Raw genomic sequence first — 23,484 nt, forward strand, 5'->3', positions numbered from 1 at the left:
TAGGTTATTGTGCTTCCATGAGCTTTAGAGACAATGTGACCATAGAAGACAGAATAATGGTCTTCCCCAAATGTTTGCATCCTGATCCTCAAAATCTGTGAATGTGTTACCTTTTAGGGCAAAAGAGAGACTATGCAGATGATTAGGTTGAAGATCTTGCGATAAAGAAATTGTTCTAGTTTATCTAGATGGGCTGAATGCAATCACAAGAGTTCTTTTAAGTGAAAGGAAGGAACATCAGAGTCAGAGAAGGAGACATGGTAATGGAAGCAAAGGCTGGAGTCATGTGAGGAGGGACCATGAGCCAAGGAATTGTAGAAGTGGAGAGGCAGTAACAGATTCCCTCATAGCACCAGAGGTAGACAGTCCTGTCAACACCTTGATTTTAAGACATCCAACCTTCAGAACCAGAAGCTAAGTATGCATAGTATTTAGCCACTAAATTTGTGGTAATATTTTACAACATCCATAGGAAACGAATACAATGACTTTATACATAATGTCTGAATTGGGATGTATAGAACGTGCTGGAGGGTAGCTAAGCTTCCTGGCAGTGGAATCTTCTTCCCTTCAGAAGGAGACTGAACGGGAGGTTGGAGTGATCACTTAGTAAATTCCTGAGGGAAGCAAGCCCATGTCCTGAGTGATACCTGACATCAGTTGATGGAGTCTATTGGTCAGAGATGGAGCAGAAGGAAGGGAGAAGCAAGGAGTAAACACTGAGCATGAACCAGCAGCCCGAAAGACACTCACACAAGCTCAGGTCTGAGTTGGGAGAGGTGACAGAAACTTGAGTCTCAAGGCAGATGATAGAAGCGCCAGGGAGATGAGGCTAGGGGGTGAAGCATTGGCAAGGCAAATTGGGCAAGCATGAGGGGAGGTCCACCTTGTCCCATTCACTCACCGTTCTTCCCTATGTGCCTGCACTGGAGAAGAGCCCTGCTTGCCAAGAAGTTGCCCAAACCTAACCCTGGGAGCTGTGTGTAAAATTCCTCCCCCTCTCTCACCATCTCCCCTTGTTATACATGGGGCAACACTGGCTAAGAAGAGTTGGGGGTGTGGTTACTGACAGGGAAATAGCTTTGAATTTCTTCTGCAGATCTTCAAGCAAAATCAAGAAAGCAATTCTCATTCAGAGACTGTTATTTCCCACCTCCAGATTTGAAGATGTTATGTCAGAACAATGTCTACTTCATCTTCAGATGTCACCCATGATCAGTTTGGAATGAGATTTTTAGCAGACTTTTGTGGCCTTCCACACAGTCAAGGATCCAAGGGCCTTAGTTCTATAGCAGCAAGGAGATGAATTTGGCCAAGGACCTACATGAACTTGGCTCCAGATGAGCAAGAAGTCAGACTGACACCTTCTACAGCTTGTGAAACTCTTAGCTGAGAATTCAGCTAAACCTGCCCAGACTCCTGACCCAAGGAAACTGTGAGACAATAAATGTGCCATTTGAAGCTGCTAAGTAAGTGATAATTGCTAAGAGCAACAGAAAACCAGGTACTATTTAACACATGAAGGAATGAGGGGGTGCATGACCCCAGGGAGGCCAACCTAGATTAGCAAGGACTCCCCACACTCCAGCTTGCTTTCCTTCCTAGGGTTTTTTTTTTTTCTTCCTAGAACTTCCTAGGAGTTCTGAGATAAAAAGAGCTCTTATATTCATTGCTGATGTCAAGCATGAGACTTTTTTAAACAAGGAAAACTGGTCGTTTTGAAAAATAGTTAATTAGACATCAGCGTTCAACCACAGGTGGTTGGGTATAATTACCTTCATGATCTTGTAATCTTGAGATTTTAAAACTACCTAACAAGGAAGGGATGGAAATAGTATGTTGGGAGAGTGTGTTGGCCTGGGTGAACTATTTCTAGTGGATTTTAAAGATAGTACCAGAGGATGGTGTTGTGAGCCAACACAGTCTCTTGGTTCCAGAACTGATAAGCAGCAACTACGACTTCCTCTATTAAACATTCAGATGGCCCAGAAACTGTTTCATGAGCTTTGGGCATTCCCAGATCTCTGTGAAATAGCAATTGCTTATAACTATTTACCATCCTGTTCTTCCCCTGTTCTCTTTAAACACTAAGCATGATCCAGAAGACCTTCTGTAAGCTGGCTTCTGACCACCTCCAATCTCAAACCAACTTGCCTCTGTCACCCTCAGGCCACAGTGACCTCTGTCCCTTTCTTATATTTATAGTGCCCATGCTTGCCTCTAAGCCATTACTCAGGCCCATTTCTCCTTCTGGAATGATTCACTATAAGCCCACTTATTATCATTCTGGTAATGTTTCTCCTAATCTCCAGTATTGGCTTCCTGTGACTTCCTAAAGGAGGTCCTTCCTGATCTCCAGACTATTTCTATCAGATTTCAAAAGCCCAGTGTTTTCCTTTGGAATATGCACTGCAGTTAGCACTGCTTATTGTGAATTTATTATTATTATTATTATTATTATTATTATTATTATTATTTACATCACTTCCAGGAATGAGCAGCAGCTCTCTCCTAAATCAGATTATTGTTTCTGTCTTTTTCTTGGACAGGACAAAGAATCCTGTCTGTTTGAACCCAACTCAATTTAGCAAACATTGAGCCTCTGCTGTTGGACTACGTTCTGGAGAGGTAGGTGGGTGGAAAATGAGGTCCCTGTCCCCAGAGTCTGGACCCTCCCTGGAGTCCCCACTGCTCCTATCTTAGCCCACGTCACCCTCTTGGATCACTTGCATTCTGCAGTAGTTTCAGTCCCTCCCTTGGCTTCGAAATGCCTTTAGAGTAAAATCCAGACTCCCAGCTAGTACAGCACTCCATGATCAGACCCTTGCTGCTGTCCTAGGCCTTAGTTCCCTGAGATTTCATGGCTTATTGCATCCTCTACTTCCAGGCTCCTTACAGGCCTTTATCCATCTTGCTTCTCTTTCTGAAACACCACTTTGCCTCTTCTTCCCCAGCAGAACCTGACTAACCCCTCAGGGCATGACCTCTTCTGGATGCCCTCCTTACTCAGACGTGGTAGGTCCAAACACTCTCCACAACAATCTTGGAAATACTGTAGGATACTAGACATCTCCTGGCTCTTTCCCATAATCCTCGGCTCCTGGAGGTCACAGCAGAACCTCCACTGGGATTCAGGACCCAGTATGACCATGTTGAAGGCAGGTGGTCAGGGAGACAAATGAGCTGATGAAATCAGATTTGATGGTCTGGGTGTGGTCCTTTAGAGGTGGAGGAATCTAAGTGAGACTCCCATCTGCTCTGGGATCTCATGACAATGGAAAAATATACACTCCAAGGGTTATGATTCAATGCTATGAAAGGGAAGCAAGCCCCCAGCTCTGTTGTTCCTGTCTGAAAAGGAAGATGGAATATTCCCTTTCAAACACTGCCACATGAAGCAGGTACTGGGGGGTGAGAAGGGGCTGCTTGTTGTTTACCAACTAACTGTCCCCCTGGTCTTAAGCTCCAAGAAATTAGACATCATCTTTTCTTGCAATCCCAGTTTTTAGCATAGCACCTTCTTTAAGACCAATATCTAATTTTCCTACTGTTATGGATAAATATAATGTGAATAGACAGCATTTGGCACAAATTTTCCTGAAATGTGTTAAATGTGTGTTTATGTTAAATTATAAATGTGTTATATACATGTTATATATATATGCATATAAATGTGTGTATATATATATATGACTCCACACGTCATTATTTTGTAGATATACTTAAAATGCTAGTAAACAAAACTTGTGCTAATTCTTCAGAAATAAGATTAACCCAATATTCTTTGCTTTTATAGTGCTAGTTTAGAAGTGTGTCATCCCTTACCTAGATCAATACAACAAATATCAAACAAAAAAGCCACTTTATTAATATTTCTGTTATCATTTCTGGAATAACATACATTTCCACTGTGACACTTTTGGAATACCATACATCCCCATCCCTGTGACAACAGATAGCATTAGAACATACATTTGATTGTCTCTCTGCAGAGGTCAGGAATCTCTTATTTTTAGAAGAAGGATGTCTAAGCTCCTAAACACTGAACACAAAGAGTCTCTTAACCTGCCTCTTACCAAACTTGCTGGTAATCTTGTTCCTCACTTATGATCCTCTATGCTGGGCCCTGTTTTTATCAGTACTTGGAAGTGTCCACACTCCCCAGAGTCAACGTGTGTTTTTACCCTTCTTTGCCTGTGCTGTCTGATATTCCTCATTCCTCACATTCTCCTCTGTGTCCACCTGGAGTAATCCTGAACATTGTCAAGATCCAATGTCCTTCCTTCCTTAGCTTTATACTGAAATACCTGCATCTGGAAGAATGCTTTGGCCTGCAAGAAACAGCAAGCCTGGCATGACAAGCAAGCCTGACAATATGAAGTTTGTTATCTCACTGAACAAAATCAGTGGTGAAGCAGTTCCATGGTTAATTCATCCCTCAAGTTATGAATATGGTCCCTCAAGGGACCATAAAAGATATGGGTTCTTAGCCAGGCATGGGGGCACACATCTATAGTCCTAGCTACTCAGTAGGGTCAGGCCACTTGAGCCCAAGAGTTCCAGACCAGCCTGGGTAACACAGAGAGATCCTGTCTCATAAAAACAAAAAGACAAAACAAACACATGGGCTGCTTCCACCTTTCCATTCTTCCATCTTTTGTGTGACTTTTGACTCCCAGTTTATCTATCAGAGTTTTTCTCACACTATTTCACAGATGGAACTGCCTGTCACATGTTCATGTCCATATTAGTCAGTTCTCCAGAGAAGCAGAATCAACAGAATGAGTGGGTAAGAGATGGAGAAAGGGAGAATTGGCTGACATGATTTGAGACTAACAAATCCAAATCTGGCAGGGAAGAGTAGATGTTGCGTTTTGAGCCCAAGGGTTTTGGGAAGCATAATGCTCTCTTTCTCTGGGGACCTCAGTCTTTTTCTTTTAAGGGTTTCAACTGCTTGGTTGAGGCCCACCCACATTATTCAGGGCAATCTGCTTTACTCAAAGTCTACTGATTTAAAAGTTAATCTCATCTTTAAAAACACCTTCACAGCAACATCCAGACACATTTGACCAAATACCTGGGCAGGATGGATTAACCAAATGGACACATAAAATTAGTGATCCAAATGTCTAAACCAATTACTAGCAAGAAAAAGAAGGAAATCCCATGACTCACATAGATATTAACCAAGGATGACCCTCTGGTCCTAAGAATGGGCTCCTTCCCTGAGCACATGGAGACTGACCAGTCGAACAAAACCTGACCTTTACCACCAAGGATTCTGGTTGTGCGTGGGGTCAGATGAAGGTATTTATTTGAGCAGATGAAAAGGAAGTTCTGTTAAACATCAAGCAGGCACAATTGTGATACTTGACATGTTGTAAAAACCTCATTGGTACCCAGGTTACCATAAGTCATGGGTTTATGACATGTTTTAGATTCTGTGTTCACCTTGAGTAAGAACCAAAAATCAGCTACCTCTTTATGAGCACCTAAGCTGGTGCTTGGCAGTAGGAAAGTTCTCCATAAATGCTACTGAATTGACCAAAGTGGGATATTTTGTGGTCAAATTAACCTTTGACTTGCCTTTGCTACGAAGCTCATATGTGTCTCTCTTCTACAAACTTGGCTGAAGTCACTGATTCACAACGGACAGGTCAGCCAGCCTCAGTTGGAAATGATGGACACTTACACTCCTTTAAATCAACAGCTAAAGGAAAGATGAAAACTCTATCATGGGTTGTCTTAGAAGCAACAACCAACTCAAAATTGGGCCTTTGGACATATATAAAGAACGAATATGACAACAGAGGGAAAACCACCTAAAAAATGTGAAGCAAGAAAGTGAGAAGTTGCAGTGACCCCCTGCTGCCATCCTTGGGGGTGTTAGTGCAGGGGATGTTCTCTGTAGGGGCAGACGAAACTTAGGAAGACTTACTATAACCTGGAGGGAATCCCCATCATTCCTTTAATCCCATACTTACAAAGTACAAGAACATAATTATAAATGTAATCTCTGGGATATCTTGAATATGAAAAGCAGATTCCCCAGGGGGGGAAAAATATAAAGATTCTTTTATAAAAGGATATTCCCAATTATAAGTGCCAAATGCCATGTGGATACTATTTTATATGAACATCACTTGTGTCAATTATATTATTGCAAGATTATTAGAAACCCGGTCATTTCTGTATGAATTAACCAAGTCCAGTTTCCATGTACACTGGGGTCAATGAACAGATGAGACATAGTACATTTATGAAATTAATAATGTTAGTTTCTGAGGCTACTTGACAACCAGCTGTCTTTTTCCTGGGTCACCCGCTTTCCCTCTCCATACCTGTCTTCCTGCTGTTAGAGAGCTTCAGGAATGCCTAGTATTGCCCCATAAGTCAAATGAGAAAAGAGATGCTCAGAGGAGTCTGGTAACCTGCCAGAACACTCAGGTGATACCACTGGCCCTCTACTCCCATTGACTCCTGTTGAAAGCTCTATCTTAAAATATCTCACCTGCCTGCCCTTCTATCTTCCATTCAGTATTCTTGCTCTCTCTTCCCACTGGAGCCTCACAGCACATTGAGGTGAAAGGGATGGGGGGAAACAAAGACCCTCTACTCTGCTTTTAACTAAAGAAGTGTGATGAATGTGATGCTCCTGACTAACCTCTCTTTGGTTCATGCCCTCTCTCTCCACGCTGACGGCATCCAGAGTGCTGTTATTTTTAGCCGGTGCTTGGCCCAGTCTGCTGCCTCCTGACCATGGGTGCTACTGAAGTGACATCAGTGACAGCAGGCATCCCAGCAAGCTTTTTTGCCATGGTCAGCCTTTTCCTATTTCCTGTTTCATTACTGTTAAGAAATGGTCCTTCCTCACTGAACCAAATGCCAGCAGCCAGAGCTTCAGCCCTCCGTCCTCCATTCCCTCTCCCGACAGAGCCCCTGTCCATGGAAGAACCCAAGGTTGAGATGGAAAATTCTGTGTTCTGATTAAGTTGCTACCCACTGATTAAACTTTCCCTTGAGGGAGTCTTCATCCAACATAGAGGTTAGAATACGCGGCCTTAAATAATATATTTCACGCCATGTTGCAAGAGAAAATTCTGGAAATAGCACTTGCTTTACTCAGAATTCTTTAAACCTCATTTAAAAATTAATTATTGCATTAATTGTACATACTTATGGGTACAACGTGGTAATTCTATATATATGTATACAATGTGGAATTCTCAAGTCAGGATACTTCACATTTCCAACTCCATAAAAAAAGTTTAAGAACAGAATTATTGTTTTAAAACAAATAAGAATAAATGCATATTTACCTGGAACAAAGCTTCCCTGGACCACCTCCTTGTATGCCCACCAGCCTTCATGGATTTTTGGTGAATTCTGTTGAGCTAAAGAAAAAGCAAAAGAGAAGAGAGACTAAGATGATAGTTCAGAAGTACCGTGTCCTGGGTGGTCCAGCAGGAAGGATTAGTCACCACAAAATAACACTTTTTTACCCCCAGACCACACTACATCAATAATCCTCCTTCTCCCTTTCCTTTTTATCAACTTTTTAATTAATGTGTAAATTTTCTTTATAGATTCTCATAAAAATGCCTCAAAATTTTTATGAAAGTGAAAGAGAGTAATTTAAGTTCCCTGCTACTTCTCTATTTTCTTCCCCCTTTCCCTACATGCGCATGCACACACACACACACACACACACAATACTCTGCTGGACCTGAGGATTGGAGGTAGACTACATCCAGGCGAGAACCCTGAATGTGCATAGAAATCCTGAGTTTGTAGAGTCTGGGAATTTGTTGAAGGAGCCAATCTTGAAGGCTACAGGTTATACCAGCCAGTTTTCCTCAAGTCCCAAGAAAACAAAAATAAGAATATAAAGGAGCATGGTGGGGGCTTCTCACATCACAAGGAAGAAAGGGTGGGAGACTACAGATTTGGGGAAATTGTGGGATCTGTGAGGTCATAGTGATATGAACTCAGAATAATCTTTGAAGTTATAACAGGTGGCAAGTGAACTAGGAAAATTAAATTCATACATATATATGCATATATTCACATATATATGCACAATACTCCAAAATATAGGTGACACATGAACTTATGCTTATCCCTTTATTAATTAAAATGCATTCATATTTCAGTTCTCAGTCACCTTGGTATAAACTAAGGCAGATTCAATCATACGTGCAATTTAGCTTGTATACAGTAAATGCTATACAGATGCTTTCATTTTCTTCTTTAAATCTTATTTGTTTCAGCCTCCCACTTCAAAGTCATGGTTGTAGCTGTAATCATTCTGAGTTGGAAGACAATGGGGTTGAAAGCAAGACTTTGGGTGGAGAGAGCGTTTGCTCAATTACTTCAGGTTCCAGATGGACTTGTGTTGCTGAGCTCCAGGGGTCTTTCCATAGCATAGAGAAAATTTTCTGCCTATGACAATAAGACGCTGCAGTTTGTAGCTCTGTGGTCTAACCACAGTTTGTGGAAAAGGCTGAGCAAAAGAGAAGTCCACTCCCACTGTCAGTGGGATTAGAGGACTTCAGAAACAAATAGAAGAGCGTTAAGAAACCTGTTTAAGGCTCTGGACCATTCAAGTTGTCCAGCACAAATCTATGGAATAAAGACATGAAAGTACACTGCTTTTCCTAGTACTCTGTCCTCCCACGCGCTGTGGATAGAGTTCAGGTGTTTCTATTGCCCTTGAGGAAGACCCTGAAGGCAGCTGAGTTTAAAGCCAGCGCACTTGCTCTGCGGCAGTCGGCAAGTGGGTAAGTGACCTCACAGCAGAGCCTGGAAAGGTTCTGTTCAGTCAGGGAGCCCTGTGGAAGATTCAATAGCAACTTTTTGAATTTATAGCAATAGGGAAAGACAAGGAGATTTGAAATCAGGCCAGACGAAGTCAAGAAATCAGATCAAAAATTATATGGTTGCAGAGTTCATCAAGTGGGTGAATAAAGGACCTTTCTCTGGGTTAAAGAGAAATGGGTTAGAGCTCAGCAAGGGTTCAGATTTCTTTCTTTAGGCCTTGGCACTGCATGATCTACCCTCTGTTTCCTTGACAGTTCATTGTAGGGTCATTGTCATCAGAGCAAAAGGGAATTCCCCAAAAGCTTAGAATTAGAAATACATGACATCAAAAGTTACATAATTCACTCCTCACACCTACTGACCATTTTATGAAATACTTTGTAATACTTGGCTTGACCCAGACTAAATATATTTCACAGACAGTACAACCTACACCTTCCCCCACAATAAAACATCAAAACTAAACTTTGATATTTCACTAAACTGAAATTAAAAGTCATAGAGCATGTCCCCAGCCTGGAAAAAAATATAGATTTCTAAGAACCTAAAAGACTGAACTCTGAACATAACCTAACCACTTCACATCAGAGATAAACCAGGACCAGTTTTCCTTATCACAGACAGGAACTTGTGAGTTTTATCAAAATGCATCATCTTGTATCCAAACACAACTATTGCCTGTCATTGAACAATTCAAATAATAAATAATTTTCTCTCTATATTCTCAGAGTCAGTTAAGGAAGCCACCTTGTTTATATTTCATTATTCGAATAAGGAACCACTCATAACTAAAACATCTTTGTTTCATATAAGACTTTTACCATTGCTTCAAAATTTTTGATTCTATTTTTTTGTGGTACCAGGGATTGAACCCAGGGATGCTCCACCACCAAGCTACATCCTAAATCCTTTTGTTTCAATCAACTTTTTTGCTGCTGTGACTAAAATATCTGACCAGAACAATTTTAGGGAACAAAAGTTTATTCGAGGGCTCACGGTTTCAGAGGTCTTAGTCCGCAGAAGGCTGGCTTCATTACTCGGGGCATGAAGTCTGGCTGAACATCATGGTGGAAGAGTGTGGCAGAGGGAACCAGCTCACATGATGATCAGGAAGCAGAGAGACAGACTCCACTCTCCAGATACAAAATATATACCCTCTAGCCACGCCCCCAATGAACTACTTCCTCCAACCACACCCCACCTGCCTCCATTTATCACTCAGTTTAATCCTATTAGGGATTAATTTACTGATTTGGTTAAGGATACAACCCAATCATTTCTCCTCCAAGTCTTCTCATGTTTTCTCACATGTGAGCTTTTGGGGGACACCACATCTAAACCATAACACTTTTTATTTTTTAGTTTGAGACAGAGTCTTGCTAAGTTGCCCAGGTTGACCTTCAATCTTGCCACAGCCTCCTTAGAGTTAGCACAAAAGGACTGGGACAGATTCAAACTTCATGAATCAGCTCAGCTGTTTATTCAGGAATGAAGTTTCACACAGGAACAGGGGATACAGGGATGAAATGGTGTGAGTGGACCCACTTTCCTGTTGGAAAATGAGCTACTGAACAAAGAAAGGGATTGGGTTTGTATAGGTTATTTTGAGGGGTTGTCTACTGAGCATATCAGTTTTCTCAGGTACTCAGAAGTTTGGGATCTGGGAATGTGTCAGTTTGAAGGTTTAAGATTTCAACGCTCTGGGTTGAGAGTCTGAGGATCGAAGTTTGGGGGCAGTGTATATATTAGTTTGAGGGTTTAGGGTATCTACCTTCTGAGTTGAGTCTGTGGATCTATCTTTGAATGGGGTTAATGCTTTCTACGGACTGTCACCTTAGGGGTGATAAAATACTTTTCCCTGTTTGCAGCTGGCATCTGAACGCCCTTTGTCTTGGGACATGAAAGCCATCGGCATATGACCTTCTTTTATACTCCCTTTTCCCAGGTCATATTATCTTAGGAGTTTTCCATTTTCCATATCTAATACCCAGTAGCTGGAATTACAGCAGTGTGCCTTTGCACCCAGGGCCAAACTTTTTCTTTACAGTGTTTACAAACATCATATGGCCCACTGCCTATTTTTATATCACCCAAAAGGTAAGAATAGCTTCAAATTTTTAAATGGTTCAAAGAAATCAAAGAATAATATCATCTTGTGACATGGGAAAATTATATTAAATTCAAATTTTAGTGTCTAAAATTAAATGTTGTTGGCATATAGCTATGCCCATTTGTTTACATATTGTCTATGGGTGCCTTCCCATAACAAGGACAGAGTTGAACAGTTGTAACAGGGACTGTTGGACCACAGAGCTTAAAATGTTTCCCCAATGATTTCTGACTCAAAAACATTGACTGCTAATTTACATACATAATTTCAAAAAGAAAATATAATGAACATAATGCTTTCACTGTGATATAAAGCAGAAATACAGAGAACACAATTTAAAATAAAATATTATGTATTTCAATAAGGAAGTGGGCACCAGGTACAAGCAAATAAAGTGAAGTTGGAAGCTTGATCAAAACATTGTATTGTATGGATGGTATTGCAGATTACAGAATCCATGAGTGAAACTGCTCATGGTGTGATTTTTCCAAAAGAGTGAACAACTCCTTTCAAAGTTGAGAACAAAATAAAATACCAGCTTCTCTTGATTTGCACAATATTTGCATTACTGAAGAAGAAGTTACCTGAAGATTTTGCAAGAGAGACTTTGTGCTGTCATGCAAAATAAAGTTTATAGATCCAGATAAGTAGAATGGGTTTTCACTCACATGCAGTTCTGCAGGGACATGGGATGATTTCTCACTATTTGAAACTGTTTAATGTATTGCAAAGCATATAGCACCCATGCTCCCCTTTGGTTGTGGCTAATTGCAACCTCTTTCATTAGAACGATCTCAAGAGCCCTTGTTAATTTCCAAAATATCTGCCCGGGAACAGTGACACTGCTGTTGACAGCTGTGGACCTCTGGGGCTTTTTAGAGCACGATTCACATCAGCTAGATGAGTTAGAGAGAAACAGGGGGTTGAACACTCAGCAGAGGATGGAGTTTTATCTAAGTAAGTGAAAGACGTGCCTTTCTCCATGGCTCTAAATTGTAACATGGTTTTGTGCACATTCGCCACCCCATTCAATTTATTTTCTATTTTCCTGTCATTTGACAATATCCTTAAAACAAAACAAAACAAAACAAAACAAAAAAGCTGTCCTTTCTACACAGGTAAAAACAGAGGGAGCAAAAAATCTTTCCCATCAAGATGGCCCAAAGGGAATGCTAACTCTAATAAAATCCTGAGTGAAATGAGTAGGTTTTCAGAGTTTGAGTAGCACTCCTTGTGTTTGCTCTTTTTCACATGCATACCCACCCCTGCAAAGAATATGGCTCAGTCTGATTAAAAATCAGTTTAAGAGACAGACGACATTTGAAAGACAGAAGAAAAAGAAGCCCCTGGGTAATTCAGAGTGTTGCAAGCGCCCAAAGTGTTAAACCTCGGTTTTGTCCAAGCAGTTGCAAAACATTTCACTTGCTCATCATCTCCAGTCATTGCTTCTTCAGCTGTCTCATCCACTCAGAAGCAGAATCAGGAGTGCTTTCAGAAGTGTGACAGGACAATTAGACCATCTGAGCAAAGTCTGCTCTAAGGGTAGAATCGCAGAACTCCTGTTAGTTTTTTTTGACATGTATTGTGAAGGACCAAGCTCCCTCTCCAAAAATCAATGGCCTGAGCTGAGCCCATCTGATGTCTCTCCATTACAGACTATCATCGCAGCAGGCTAGTGTTGAAGAGAATGAAGATTTTTTTATATAATATGTTTTTAAATGCCCCTAGATGCCCAGTCTAGACTCATCCTGTTTGGCAGTTTAGAAAAACTGAATGGCACATTTAAGAGGTACCTCATTTAAAGTTCTTCAAGAGGCAGAGTCCAGCAAGAGCACCCAGAGAAATACTGGATTCCAATTCTAATGCCTCTCAGAGGTCACCTTGTTGTTTATGTCTGATTTCCAGTGAGCAGAGAGCTGACTGGGAACTCCTCAGAGCACACAAGTGAAGAGAGAGCAGCCTGAGTTTCCACGGTGATCTCTGCTTGTCTGCCTGTGGATTGGAATTTCTTTACTTAACGTGCAACCAGCCCCTGGGAAAAAATCCAGGTGTCTAATCAAAAAAATAAATGGTGTTGACAATAAAAGCTGTCATCACTGCCAGATGAGAAGATATATTCAGCAAAACAGTTCAGTTTTATTCTCTTTCTCTCTTTTTAAATTGTGGCAGTTCGAGAACTTCTGTGTTTCTGAAGAAACTCAGAATCTGAGAATTTTGAAAGATGTCTCTCACTTTAACTGCTTTTGGTACAGGTGAGAAAACTGGGCCACAAAGAAGGGAGGTCACTTATAAAAAAATGGGTTCTTAGAAGAGAACTCAGCAAACTTTTTCTAAACAGGACCAGATAGTAAGTATTTTCAGTTTTAAAGACCATGCTGTCTTTGTCCCAACTGCTCAACTTTGCCATTGTAGTAGAAAGGCACCATATGGGATATGTAAACACATGTATGTGGCACTGAGCCAATACAATCTTATTTACAAAAACAGAAGGCTGACTTTGCCCTGCAGGCCATAGTTTTCTGACTCCTGTCCTAGAGCTGGAAAGGGATTTTGTCATCTAGTTCTGTTTCTTATTAAAGTATTTAGAAGTGAGCTACTTTAATGAAAAAATCAGAACAAATTTTGATGTAAAGGTGCTTATAATTGCATGTATATATTTTATCAAAATGCATTGCAGAAGTATGCATATTGATCAGATATTCATGAAACTTGTCACCATACACCACACCAAATTCAGTATGTCCTCCCTCCCACTCTGTTTCCATTGTGCTAAGCCACCAAAGGTGGAGGGGTCTCACATAAAAATGGCCTCAATCCCAAATTAGGCATCTCAAACCAGTCAAAAAGGACCTGAACACGTCTCTGAATGACTCTTGGGAATCTCACTTGTTTCCATAGACACAATAATTGTATTTTCACATATGAATGCTTTTACATCACTGTGAAATTAACTTCTACAACTCCCCTCTATTTAAATAAATGTTTTTCAATCCCTATTATGAGTTGCAAGACAGAGCAAGCAACTTTGCTAACTTAGGCTCAGAGAAAACACAACTGCAAAATACTGTTGTGTAGAAATTATAGTGGTGTCTTGACAATACTTCAAATTCTAAAGCCACACCTGAGAGTGGGGAAGGAAATGGTGCAAGAGGGAGAACACAGGAGCCCTCACAGAGGGATCAGTGGCAGAAGGGAGATGGCTGAAGAAAACTCCACCATCCGTCAAAGCACACCAAACCCTAAGTGTGCACACTGCAAAAAATGAGCTTTGATGCTCTGGGTGGGTACAATTATACCTGTGCTGGACGATTCACAATTAGGAGAGATGGATCCAAATACATGAGAGAGGCATTTAGAGTACCTGCTGCCATGGTTACTTGCTTTTAATATGATTGGAGGAGCCTGGAAAGTTGTTTCCCTAAGAAACTGCTTTTCTTTGCCCGAGGAGGTAACTCAGAGGAGGAAATGCTGAATCTTTTGAGTAGGAGAACACCAGATGTTGGAATGCAAAAAAAAAAAAAAAAAAAAAAAAAAGAAAAGAATCCTTTCAGACCTGAATGCATGATGCAAAGTACCATCCATGTCCCCAGGACATCACTGATCACTATTTTCCCAATTAATGGCCAATTCTGCCTCCTAAGTGGGAAGCAGAAGTGTGGAGAAGAGCAAAGATCACCACAAGACACATGCATGACTGCCCCAGTGCACTGCATAGTACCACAGGACCAACAGGGGTAATGTCATTCCTTAAGTGCTTGACTTTGACGCTATCCAGTGGGTCTTTCCTTTTCTCTGTGTACCCTCAATATTCTACATTTTAGAACGTACATAGAACCCCACATTTTATCTGTTCCTCTGTCATTGTTCCACACTGAATGTGTCTCATTATTTATGCAAAGCTTAGTATATAATAGATGCTCAGTAAAAGGTGAATGCAAGTTAAATGCTGTGGTCAAGTCTATTATCCAAATTTGAAGTCTGGCTCACACAATCCCTGAGAGGTTTTAGTCTAAATCCAAACTCTTGTTGGTGTGATGCCTGTATTTGTGGTCAGTGGGAATGGGGACAAAAGTGTTTTCAAGTTGGTTGACAGGCCCACATTTGCTTGACAGATGGGAAAGCACCAGGAGCGGACACCCTGCCTGGGTAAATCAAAGCTATGGCAAACCCTGTTTTATTTCGCAAAATATGTTTCATTTAAAAGCAAGGGGGATGGTGAGTGTCATACTTGAGCCAGCTTACATCTCCGCCATTCTTTCTTTCTCTTGAATTTGTGAGACAAGGATGAAACTCATTTCCGGCTCTTCATCCTTTGTTGCCCCAATCCCACTTACCATAAAACCTAAACAGAGTATCAAGGTTTGGAATAGCCGGTGACAAAGCAACTGCTCCAAGCAGAGAAGATGGGCATGACCTAGAATCACCTCTCACATTGGACAAGACTCAAGCAAGCTGATGTCAAGATTATATTCGCCTTAGGAGATGAGGAAAGTGCAGCCTGCATTACCCTCACCTTTTTAGGCTTAGCATGAGATCATGGTTAAAAGACTCCATGATAACTGGATTTGAAATCAACAAGAGGACTTTCCTTAACATGGCTGATTTTTACCTTGGTTTTCTTAAATTTCTGCAATTTGGATATATTACACTTTCCAATCTCATTTCTCACTATTTTACAAAATTTGTTTGACCCGGTGTCGCCTCAAACATGTTTATTACATTCTCATATGTGCACAGCCCCCTCCCCCTTCCTTCTGGAATTCCCTCTTTACTGCTCCTTGACTTGTTTTATTCATTTCTCAAGGCCTTATCAATTCCCATTCCTTTTGAGAAGCCTCTACTAGTCGTTGCAAATCTGCTGTAATCCCTCACTCTCCTCAACCTCAGGACTGTACAGTCCTCCTTGCTCATTTGCCACTCTCATGGATTCAACAGGTATCAAGTACTTCAGATTGTCAGGAAACATTCTGAACATGGAGGATACCCATGAAGTCCTTGTTTCTCAAGAAGTTCCTGGAGGGAGAAAGGAAAAAGCTAACAACTGGATTAACATATGAGGAGAATATCTGAATATCAGAAGGTGCTCTGCAGTATACGTGAAGAGGGCGAAGCAACCGAGAGTGACAGAAGGAGGTAAAACACTGGACAGTCATGGCTTTCGAGATTGTGACTCAACTAAAGATTTCCAGGACAAAAAGAAAAAAAAAAATCTGGCCTCATGAAGATCAACAGTGACAGTATTTCAGGTGGCTTCAAGGATTCTAAGTGGAAAATCATGGCATTTGCAGGCAAATGGATGAAATTGGAGAATATCCTGCTAAGTGAGATAAGCCAATCTCAAAAAACTAAAGGACGAATGATCTAGCTGATAAGCGGATGAGGACATATAATGGGGGAAGGGAGGGGTTAGTGTTAGGGTTAGGGTTAGGTTTAGGGTTAGGGTTAAGGAAGGTGGCAAGAATGGAGGAAGGAAGGACTGTATAGAGGGAATAGAGGGGTGGGAGGGGTGGGGGGGGGAAGGAAAAAAAATAACAAAATGAATCAAACAACATTACCCTAAGTAAATTTATGATTACACAGATGGTATGCCTTGACTCCATGTACAAACAGAGACACAACATGTATCCCATTTGTTTACAATAAAAAAAAAAAAAGGATTCTAAGTGGGTGAGAAGGAGTTTGGCTTCTTCAAGAAACAAGAAAGTAGAAATTATGGGTAAGCGATAGAAGACGCAGGGGGAGAGAGTCCCAGGCAAGGCCTCAGGGTAGCAGCTAGGGAGGAGATCATGGGCGCTTCCACTTGGTGGTGCTGGTGAGGACAGAACACCGTGTTCTAAAGGAAGAGGGAGCAAGCCTTGCTGAAGACTGGAGGAGGGAAGCTAAGGAATGCACCTCAAGGATAACTCTTACCTTTATTTGACGTCAGGGACTAGATACTAATGGTTGTTATGGTGACCAGGGAGACTGGGGAGGTGTGGTTTGGGAGCAGACAGTGGAGTCAAGAGTGGCATTTGAGCTAGCAGCCGCTAGGATGTCGAGTAGGCAGTGGGTGGGAAGAGAATTCTGAGGAGAGGTCAAGAGGAAACTTACCTCTGTGGCTCTTTGACACGCAGGTGACACTTAAAGTCGCGGGTTTGGAAGAGGTCACCAAGGAAAATGTGAAAATACATAAAGACCAAAAAGGACTCTGAAAAGAGTTCTGTCATGTTCAGTATTTAGAGGTTGACTAGAGGAGGAAAAGCCACAAAATCAGATTGGGATAAAGAACCAGTAAGAATGGAGGAAGAACAGGACAGGAAAGAAAATAGTTGTCAGGCACTGTTCCTGGTTTCCTTTATTTCTCTCTCCCTTATCTGTTTCTTCCTCTCTCTCTCTCTCTCTCTCTCTCTCTCTCTCTCTCTCTCCCCACACACGCACACACACACACACACACACACAAACATTTAATTTTAGACTAGTTTCGTATTTATAAATACAATATAGAGTTCCCATATATTCCATACCCAGAATTTTCTGCTATTAACATCCTAGGTTATCTGGTATTGATATATTATTATTAACTAAGGTCCAGATTTTACTTAATTTTCCTATATTTCTAACCTAATGATGTCCTTTGTCGGTTTCAGGATCCCGTGCAGGATCCCACGATATGCTGAGCTAGTGTGCCCCTTAACCCCCTCATGACTGTGATGATATCTTCATATATTTTTATTTTTTTTCCTACTGGCTTGTTTCCCCGACTAAATGAGAACTATTTCAAGTGTAAATATTATGCCTTGTCTACCACAATACAACACCTGTAATAGGTGTACCACTGTTGAAGAAATATTTGTTTAATTATGATATAATCTGGGAGGGGGAGAAGGACATGTAAAACTCCATTTAGAAAAGCTTCACAAGTCTTAGAGGAATACCCACCCTTCAGACAACTCTCCAAATTCTCCCCGAATTCATTTTCATGATAAATAGTACTTAGAACTTAGGAGCAGTGTAGCTTGAACAATAACATTAGTGGAATGCAAAAGCAAATGGACAGAACGATTATCTCTAATCTATTTAATTGTATGAGTGGGGTGATAATTTTGTCGTCTTCTTTCGGCAAACATCACTTCTTATGCTGTTTTCCCATTCTTATTTTTAATGTGCACATAATAGTCCTTTTAGCAGAGATGCTATAATTTACCAATTATTCCTTTCCTATTAGCCATTCAGTTGTTCAAATACCATAATTAACTTTTTCAAGTCCAGAGCTTCCCTTGCTTCCCCTTTTCTGAACCTTCCTTTAAAACTTTGATGCCAAAATAATCATCAAGGGACATAAATGTAGATGTTAAATAATTTTGTAAAAGAAGAAAAAAAGGTTCTAGCAATCTGCATTGCCAACTAATGGAAGTGATTTATTTCTGGAAGGAAAATTTAGGGTTCCATGGAGACAAATAAATAATGATAGAATGATGCTAATCTGTTTAAAAATAATTTTGGCTTCCACCAAACAAGCCACTAATCAAGAAGCATTACCACCATAATGAATGATTCTCTTCTGCCACAAGTTCATGAAATGAACATTTCATCAATCAGGAAACATTTCACATTCCACTTTTTGACTATTATTTATCATCCTGGAATCAGGTTCAAGTATTTTTCCCATAAACATCATTGCTCAATTTGGTAGTAGGGTCTACTCATGTTTAGAGACAGGTGGACCAAACTTCTCACCCCAGAGTTCAAGTCCACACCCAGGTTCACCCAGCCTTCCATAAACTGCAACAATGAGAATGTATATGTGTGCCATATTCAAAATACTAAAATCAATCCATTTTAAAGCTACTTTGGAAAGAAATTGTTGATAATTTCTAAAATCAATGGATTAGTCAATTGTGGGATCAATCTTATGTCACACAACTTTTGATTACAGTTAGTGGTCCTGAATGAAGCTAAAATCCACAGCATCTCTTTTCAGTTTGAATTCAGCAAGACTAAGTCAAATGAAAAGAAAGGAACCAAGCAGAATCATTGGTTTGTTGTGAGAGGCAGAATGAAATAATGGGGAAAAAAAGGCAAGCTGGAGATGAATTTTAAAATTTCTGACTAATTGTGTTACTTTGGGCAAATTATTTCAACTTTTTAAAGTGTTTTGTTAAAACAAGCAAAGAACATTTTTTTTAAAAGCCCAAACCCTTCAGTATCCGTATCGGAAAATTGAAAATAAGCACCTTGAAGGACTGTCAAGGACTGAATATGCGAATGTACATATGAGAACAGTTTGTGACCAATAAATGGCACCCATCATGGTCATTGTTGGATGGTAATGGTGGTGGTACTGCAGCTGGCAAAGCCAGGGCAGAAAGGGAATCTGGCAAGAGGCGAAAGGCAGAAAATCACTTGGAAAAGGAAATCAGAAACTGTGGCATAATTTTACTTGAATCTGGTTGAAATTTAAGAAAAATCATGGCCTGAAGTAGCATGGACCTAGGCACTCTACGCTCCACAGGCTGAGCCAACTCGCGGAAGGAAAAGAACCCTGGCCAGCCAAGGAAGAGTGCAGGGGCCTCTGAAGACACTCCTGACTTTGTGAATCCAGGTAGTCATGGCGGAAACTGGGAACAGAACACAAGACTCGAAGCAGGAAAACCACTGCATCAGGAACACATGCAGGAAACCTGTGCTGTGCTGGGACAAAGCCCAGAGAAAGCCTGATGCCCAATGGGAAAGCAGACAACATGACCTGTTGGGATCACCTAGGCATGGTGGAACGTGATGTCATGTGCAAACCTCAAGAAAAGGCCAGGGTGGTTTCTTTCATTTGCTTTCTTATATGCCATCAGTCCAACATCGTCTTGGTTTTTGTTCTAATTCTGATCCACCCAGTATTTGCTAAGCAGGGGGCACATGACAGGTGCTGTCACTTGCTTGGTGAGTGGTGAAGCCAGTGAATGATGGGCATCTCTGGACAGCCCAGCAAAGCCAAACTAACACTCCATTCTACAAATAACCAAGATCCAAGGGAAATCTGGAACTCCAATTATCTGCACACTTATCACTGGAAAACCTTGATCATCCTGTCTCAGCTGTTACTTTACTGAGGAGGGCTTACATGCTTACATTCCTCACCTGGATTCCCCACTGTGTTCCAGGACATCACTATCACAATTGTCTTGGCCTCTGCAAACACAGTGCTACTAATCCCCCAGTATCCACCACTCCTTTCTTTCCTGAAAAGAGAACGCCTGGTTTTTAGTAAGGCACTTGACTTCTCAGAACCTACATTTCCCTTTCTCCTTTGTAGCTAGGTTTACACATATGACAAAGTTCTGGCCAATGAGATGTGAGGGAATTATGTAAGTCTTCCAGAGAGTGTTAAAGAGAAATGCTATGCCTCTCTTCATCCCTTCTAGGGAGCTGGAATATGTACGTGATATCTGGACCTCAAATAGCTGTACTGAGCCATGAAGCAAAGACCATATTTCTAGCAACAAGATAAAAAGTCCTGGGAACTCTGTTCTGCCTATATTTACAAGAAAGAAAGCTACATCTTATTTGGAATTATCTGTCACTCATAGCTGAAACCGATGTCCGACTGATACCTACTCAATACCCACAGAGTTCAACCAATGATTCTGCTTCTGCTGTAAGTCATTACCCTTTTTCCCTATCACTTTACATTTTCTATACAATAGATCCTAGACTTGACCCTCAGTAATAAAGTAATTACTCCAGTGGGCAATTACAGCTGCCCAACGACTGGTCTTCTGGTCTCTCCCTTGCTCCCTGCTGCTGTCTTCACACTTCCCCAGGTATGAAGAGTCCTCTGCTAAAGCAGCATTTGGTTCCTATCTTTCATTGTCCCTTCAGAATTCTTTAACGACTTCCAACTATGCATAGAGCCATGTCCATACTTGTGGACCATCTTCCCAGGCTGTCCACAGTAACCTTTCAGCAGCTCCCTGTTGGTTACAAGGGACGCCCACGTTCCCTCATGAGACCTATCGTCACCCACACAGTGGGGTTACTTTGGCTGTTTTCAAACTCCCTCTGGGGCATGTGGATGTAGCTCTGTGGTAGAACCCTTTGTGGGCAAGGCCCTGGGTTTGATCCCCAGCACCACCTTCTTTTTAATTTTTTAATGCTTTTATTAGTTCATTATAGTTACACCTAACCGTTGGGTTCATTTTGACAGAATCATACATGCATAGAATTTCATCTGCTCCATTTCGGTCCCGGTTGCTTCCTCTTTCCCTTCCCCCTCCTCCCTTCCTCTATTCTAGTGGTCTTTTATCTATCTATCTATCTATCTATCTATCTATCTATCTATCTATCTATCTATCTATCTATTTATTTGATTGTTTTATTTATAATTGGTCCAGCACCATCTTTGGGGAGCACCTTTTCTCCTTGTTTTCATAATACTTACATATTTTTACCTTACTGAATATTACTTTCTTAAACTACCTCTCCTTGGATTTGCCCTTCTACCAGAAAAGGTGTCCAATAAATGTCTGAATTCAAGCAAATTGAGACCTTTGCTTCTCAATGACTCACCCTCTCACCCTGTTGTCCTTCTCAGACTGAATGACTTACTCTTGTGTATGTGACCCCATGTACTCAGGGTATGTGTTTTTTTTTCTAGAATATCCTCTGTCTCATCATATATTGAAAAGTAAAACCGGTTCTTCAGGTATCAGCTTGAAGATCCTTGAAATCTTCCATGAACCCTGTACCTGGAAAAAAAGCTTCACCATCTTTGAAATGTCTTTCCATTTTGTATATATATATTTTTAAATTTCAATCCCATTTGACATGATTCAACTGAATCAAAAAAGTATTTAGAACATCCTCATTGGACTTGGATACCTATTCTTGGTTTTTGCCCTGGAGAGGTTCAAAGTTCAATGAGAAAGACATATTCCAGGTGACCGTTTATACAGTATGTACATTAAGATAATACAGGTACTGATAATGCTGGTCTACCTGCTATAACAGGTCAACTCAAATCTCGTTGCTGTAGGATAGTTGATTTTTCACACATGTTAAGTTCCAAACTCTTTTTCTGGATGGGTGTGCAGATCTCAAGTTCCCTGGCTCCTTCCACCTGTGGCTCTGCTACCGGACACATGACAGTATACCTCCAGCCAGAGCTGGGAAGAGTATGAGGGAGCTTTTATAAGCTGTTTTCATGGCATCAGCCTAGAAATGCCACTGGTTATTTCCCCTCGCTTGATTGGTTAGAACTTATTCTCACGAAGGTAGCTCAGCATAAGGAGACCAGGGAAATACAGTCCAGCTGCAGACTACACAGTGCTGTTTGGGTAGAACTGACATGAGACTTGTAGAATCCCTCACATCCCATGATGATACTTGAGGAAATCTGAAAGCTTTCCATTCCTTTGAGATGAACCAAGAAGAGGAGGAAGTCAGTTTTAGAGAGCAGGGCCAAATAATGTCTTAATTTGCCTAGGATGTTCTCCATTTACATTTTTTTTTCTTGGTACTAGGGATTGAACCCAGGGGTGGTCTACCACTGAGCTATATCCCCAGCCCTTTCTCGTTTATATTTTGAGACAGGATCTTGCTAAGTTGCTGAGGCTGGCCTTGAATTTGTGATCCTCTGGCCTCAGCCTTCTGAGTCACTGGGATTGCAGGTGGGTACCACCACGCCTGGCCTCCATTTACATTTTCTGTTTTAGTTAATTATAAATAGAGTCCATTTGGCACTCAAAGATGTCCCAGTTCGAAGGATAAATTACACGAACATGCCTACGCACAGCTGTCTGCTGCATGTAGCATTGAAGAATCTGTCTCCAGGGCAATTAGATCCTTATCACATCACCCCTGTATTGACCCACATTTGGTACTGTGTGTTTGTTGTGAAATGTGACCCAAGAATGTACGCCTTCTCCCCTTCCTGCTGTCCTCCTCATCACTTGGGTGTCAATAAATCAATAAAACCAACCCGATTACCTACAGAAAAGACAATTGCTAGAAACGTGATGGTCCAGATAGTTCCCCTTGTATTGAAATGTTAGATGAGAAGAGGTAAATGTCAGGAATACGCTTCCTGGAGGTATCAGAGACCGGGTGGATGATGTGTCTGGAGTTCTCCTGCTTCTGGGCAACATTTGTCTAATAATAAATATGTAACATGACCACTCATGCTTTCTTCAACTCCTCTCCTATGCCGTGGGGATGAGCTGCGTGATACAATACAATGAATTAGCACGTAAAGAAGTTATTGAATTCCATTAGATTTTCTTCTCGTAGCAGGCCAGTATGTTCAGGGGGAAATGAAAACAGGACATACAACTCTCAATGTGGAGGGAAACTTGAAGTCCTGTGTTCTACCGCCACATTTATCAGATGGGGAAACTGAGACTGTCGAGGAGTGAAATTCTTCCGTAGAGCGGACGGCAGGAGCCAATACTGTCACTTGGGGCTTCTGGAGACCAATGGTTGCTTTTCCAACCACATAGAAAAAAATAGCTAAAGAAAAGTTACAAAAGGAAAGTCAAACAGAACACCTAACTTCTGTTATTCTGGATAAGCAGCTCAAGAGTCAG

General features: G+C 41.1%; 1 protein-coding gene across 4 annotated transcripts in view; it reads right to left on the minus strand.

The window, feature by feature from the left end:
- The window catches only part of CA10 (carbonic anhydrase 10), a 491,731-nt gene that overhangs the window by 410,244 nt on the left and 58,003 nt on the right, over window positions 1-23,484 (minus strand). For 3 of the 4 annotated variants that reach the window (XM_079134031.1, XM_079134032.1, XM_079134030.1), the window contains one exon: window positions 7,320-7,394. In XM_079134031.1, the coding sequence (XP_078990157.1) occupies window positions 7,320-7,394 (75 nt within the window). Of the gene's footprint in view, window positions 1-7,319; window positions 7,395-23,484 lie in introns of those variants that run through there. The other variant, XM_079134033.1, reaches the window with a different exon arrangement.

Source organism: Sciurus vulgaris (assembly GCF_902686455.1).
Source record: "Sciurus vulgaris genome assembly, chromosome: 3".
NCBI classification, from domain to species: Eukaryota; Metazoa; Chordata; class Mammalia; order Rodentia; family Sciuridae; genus Sciurus; species Sciurus vulgaris.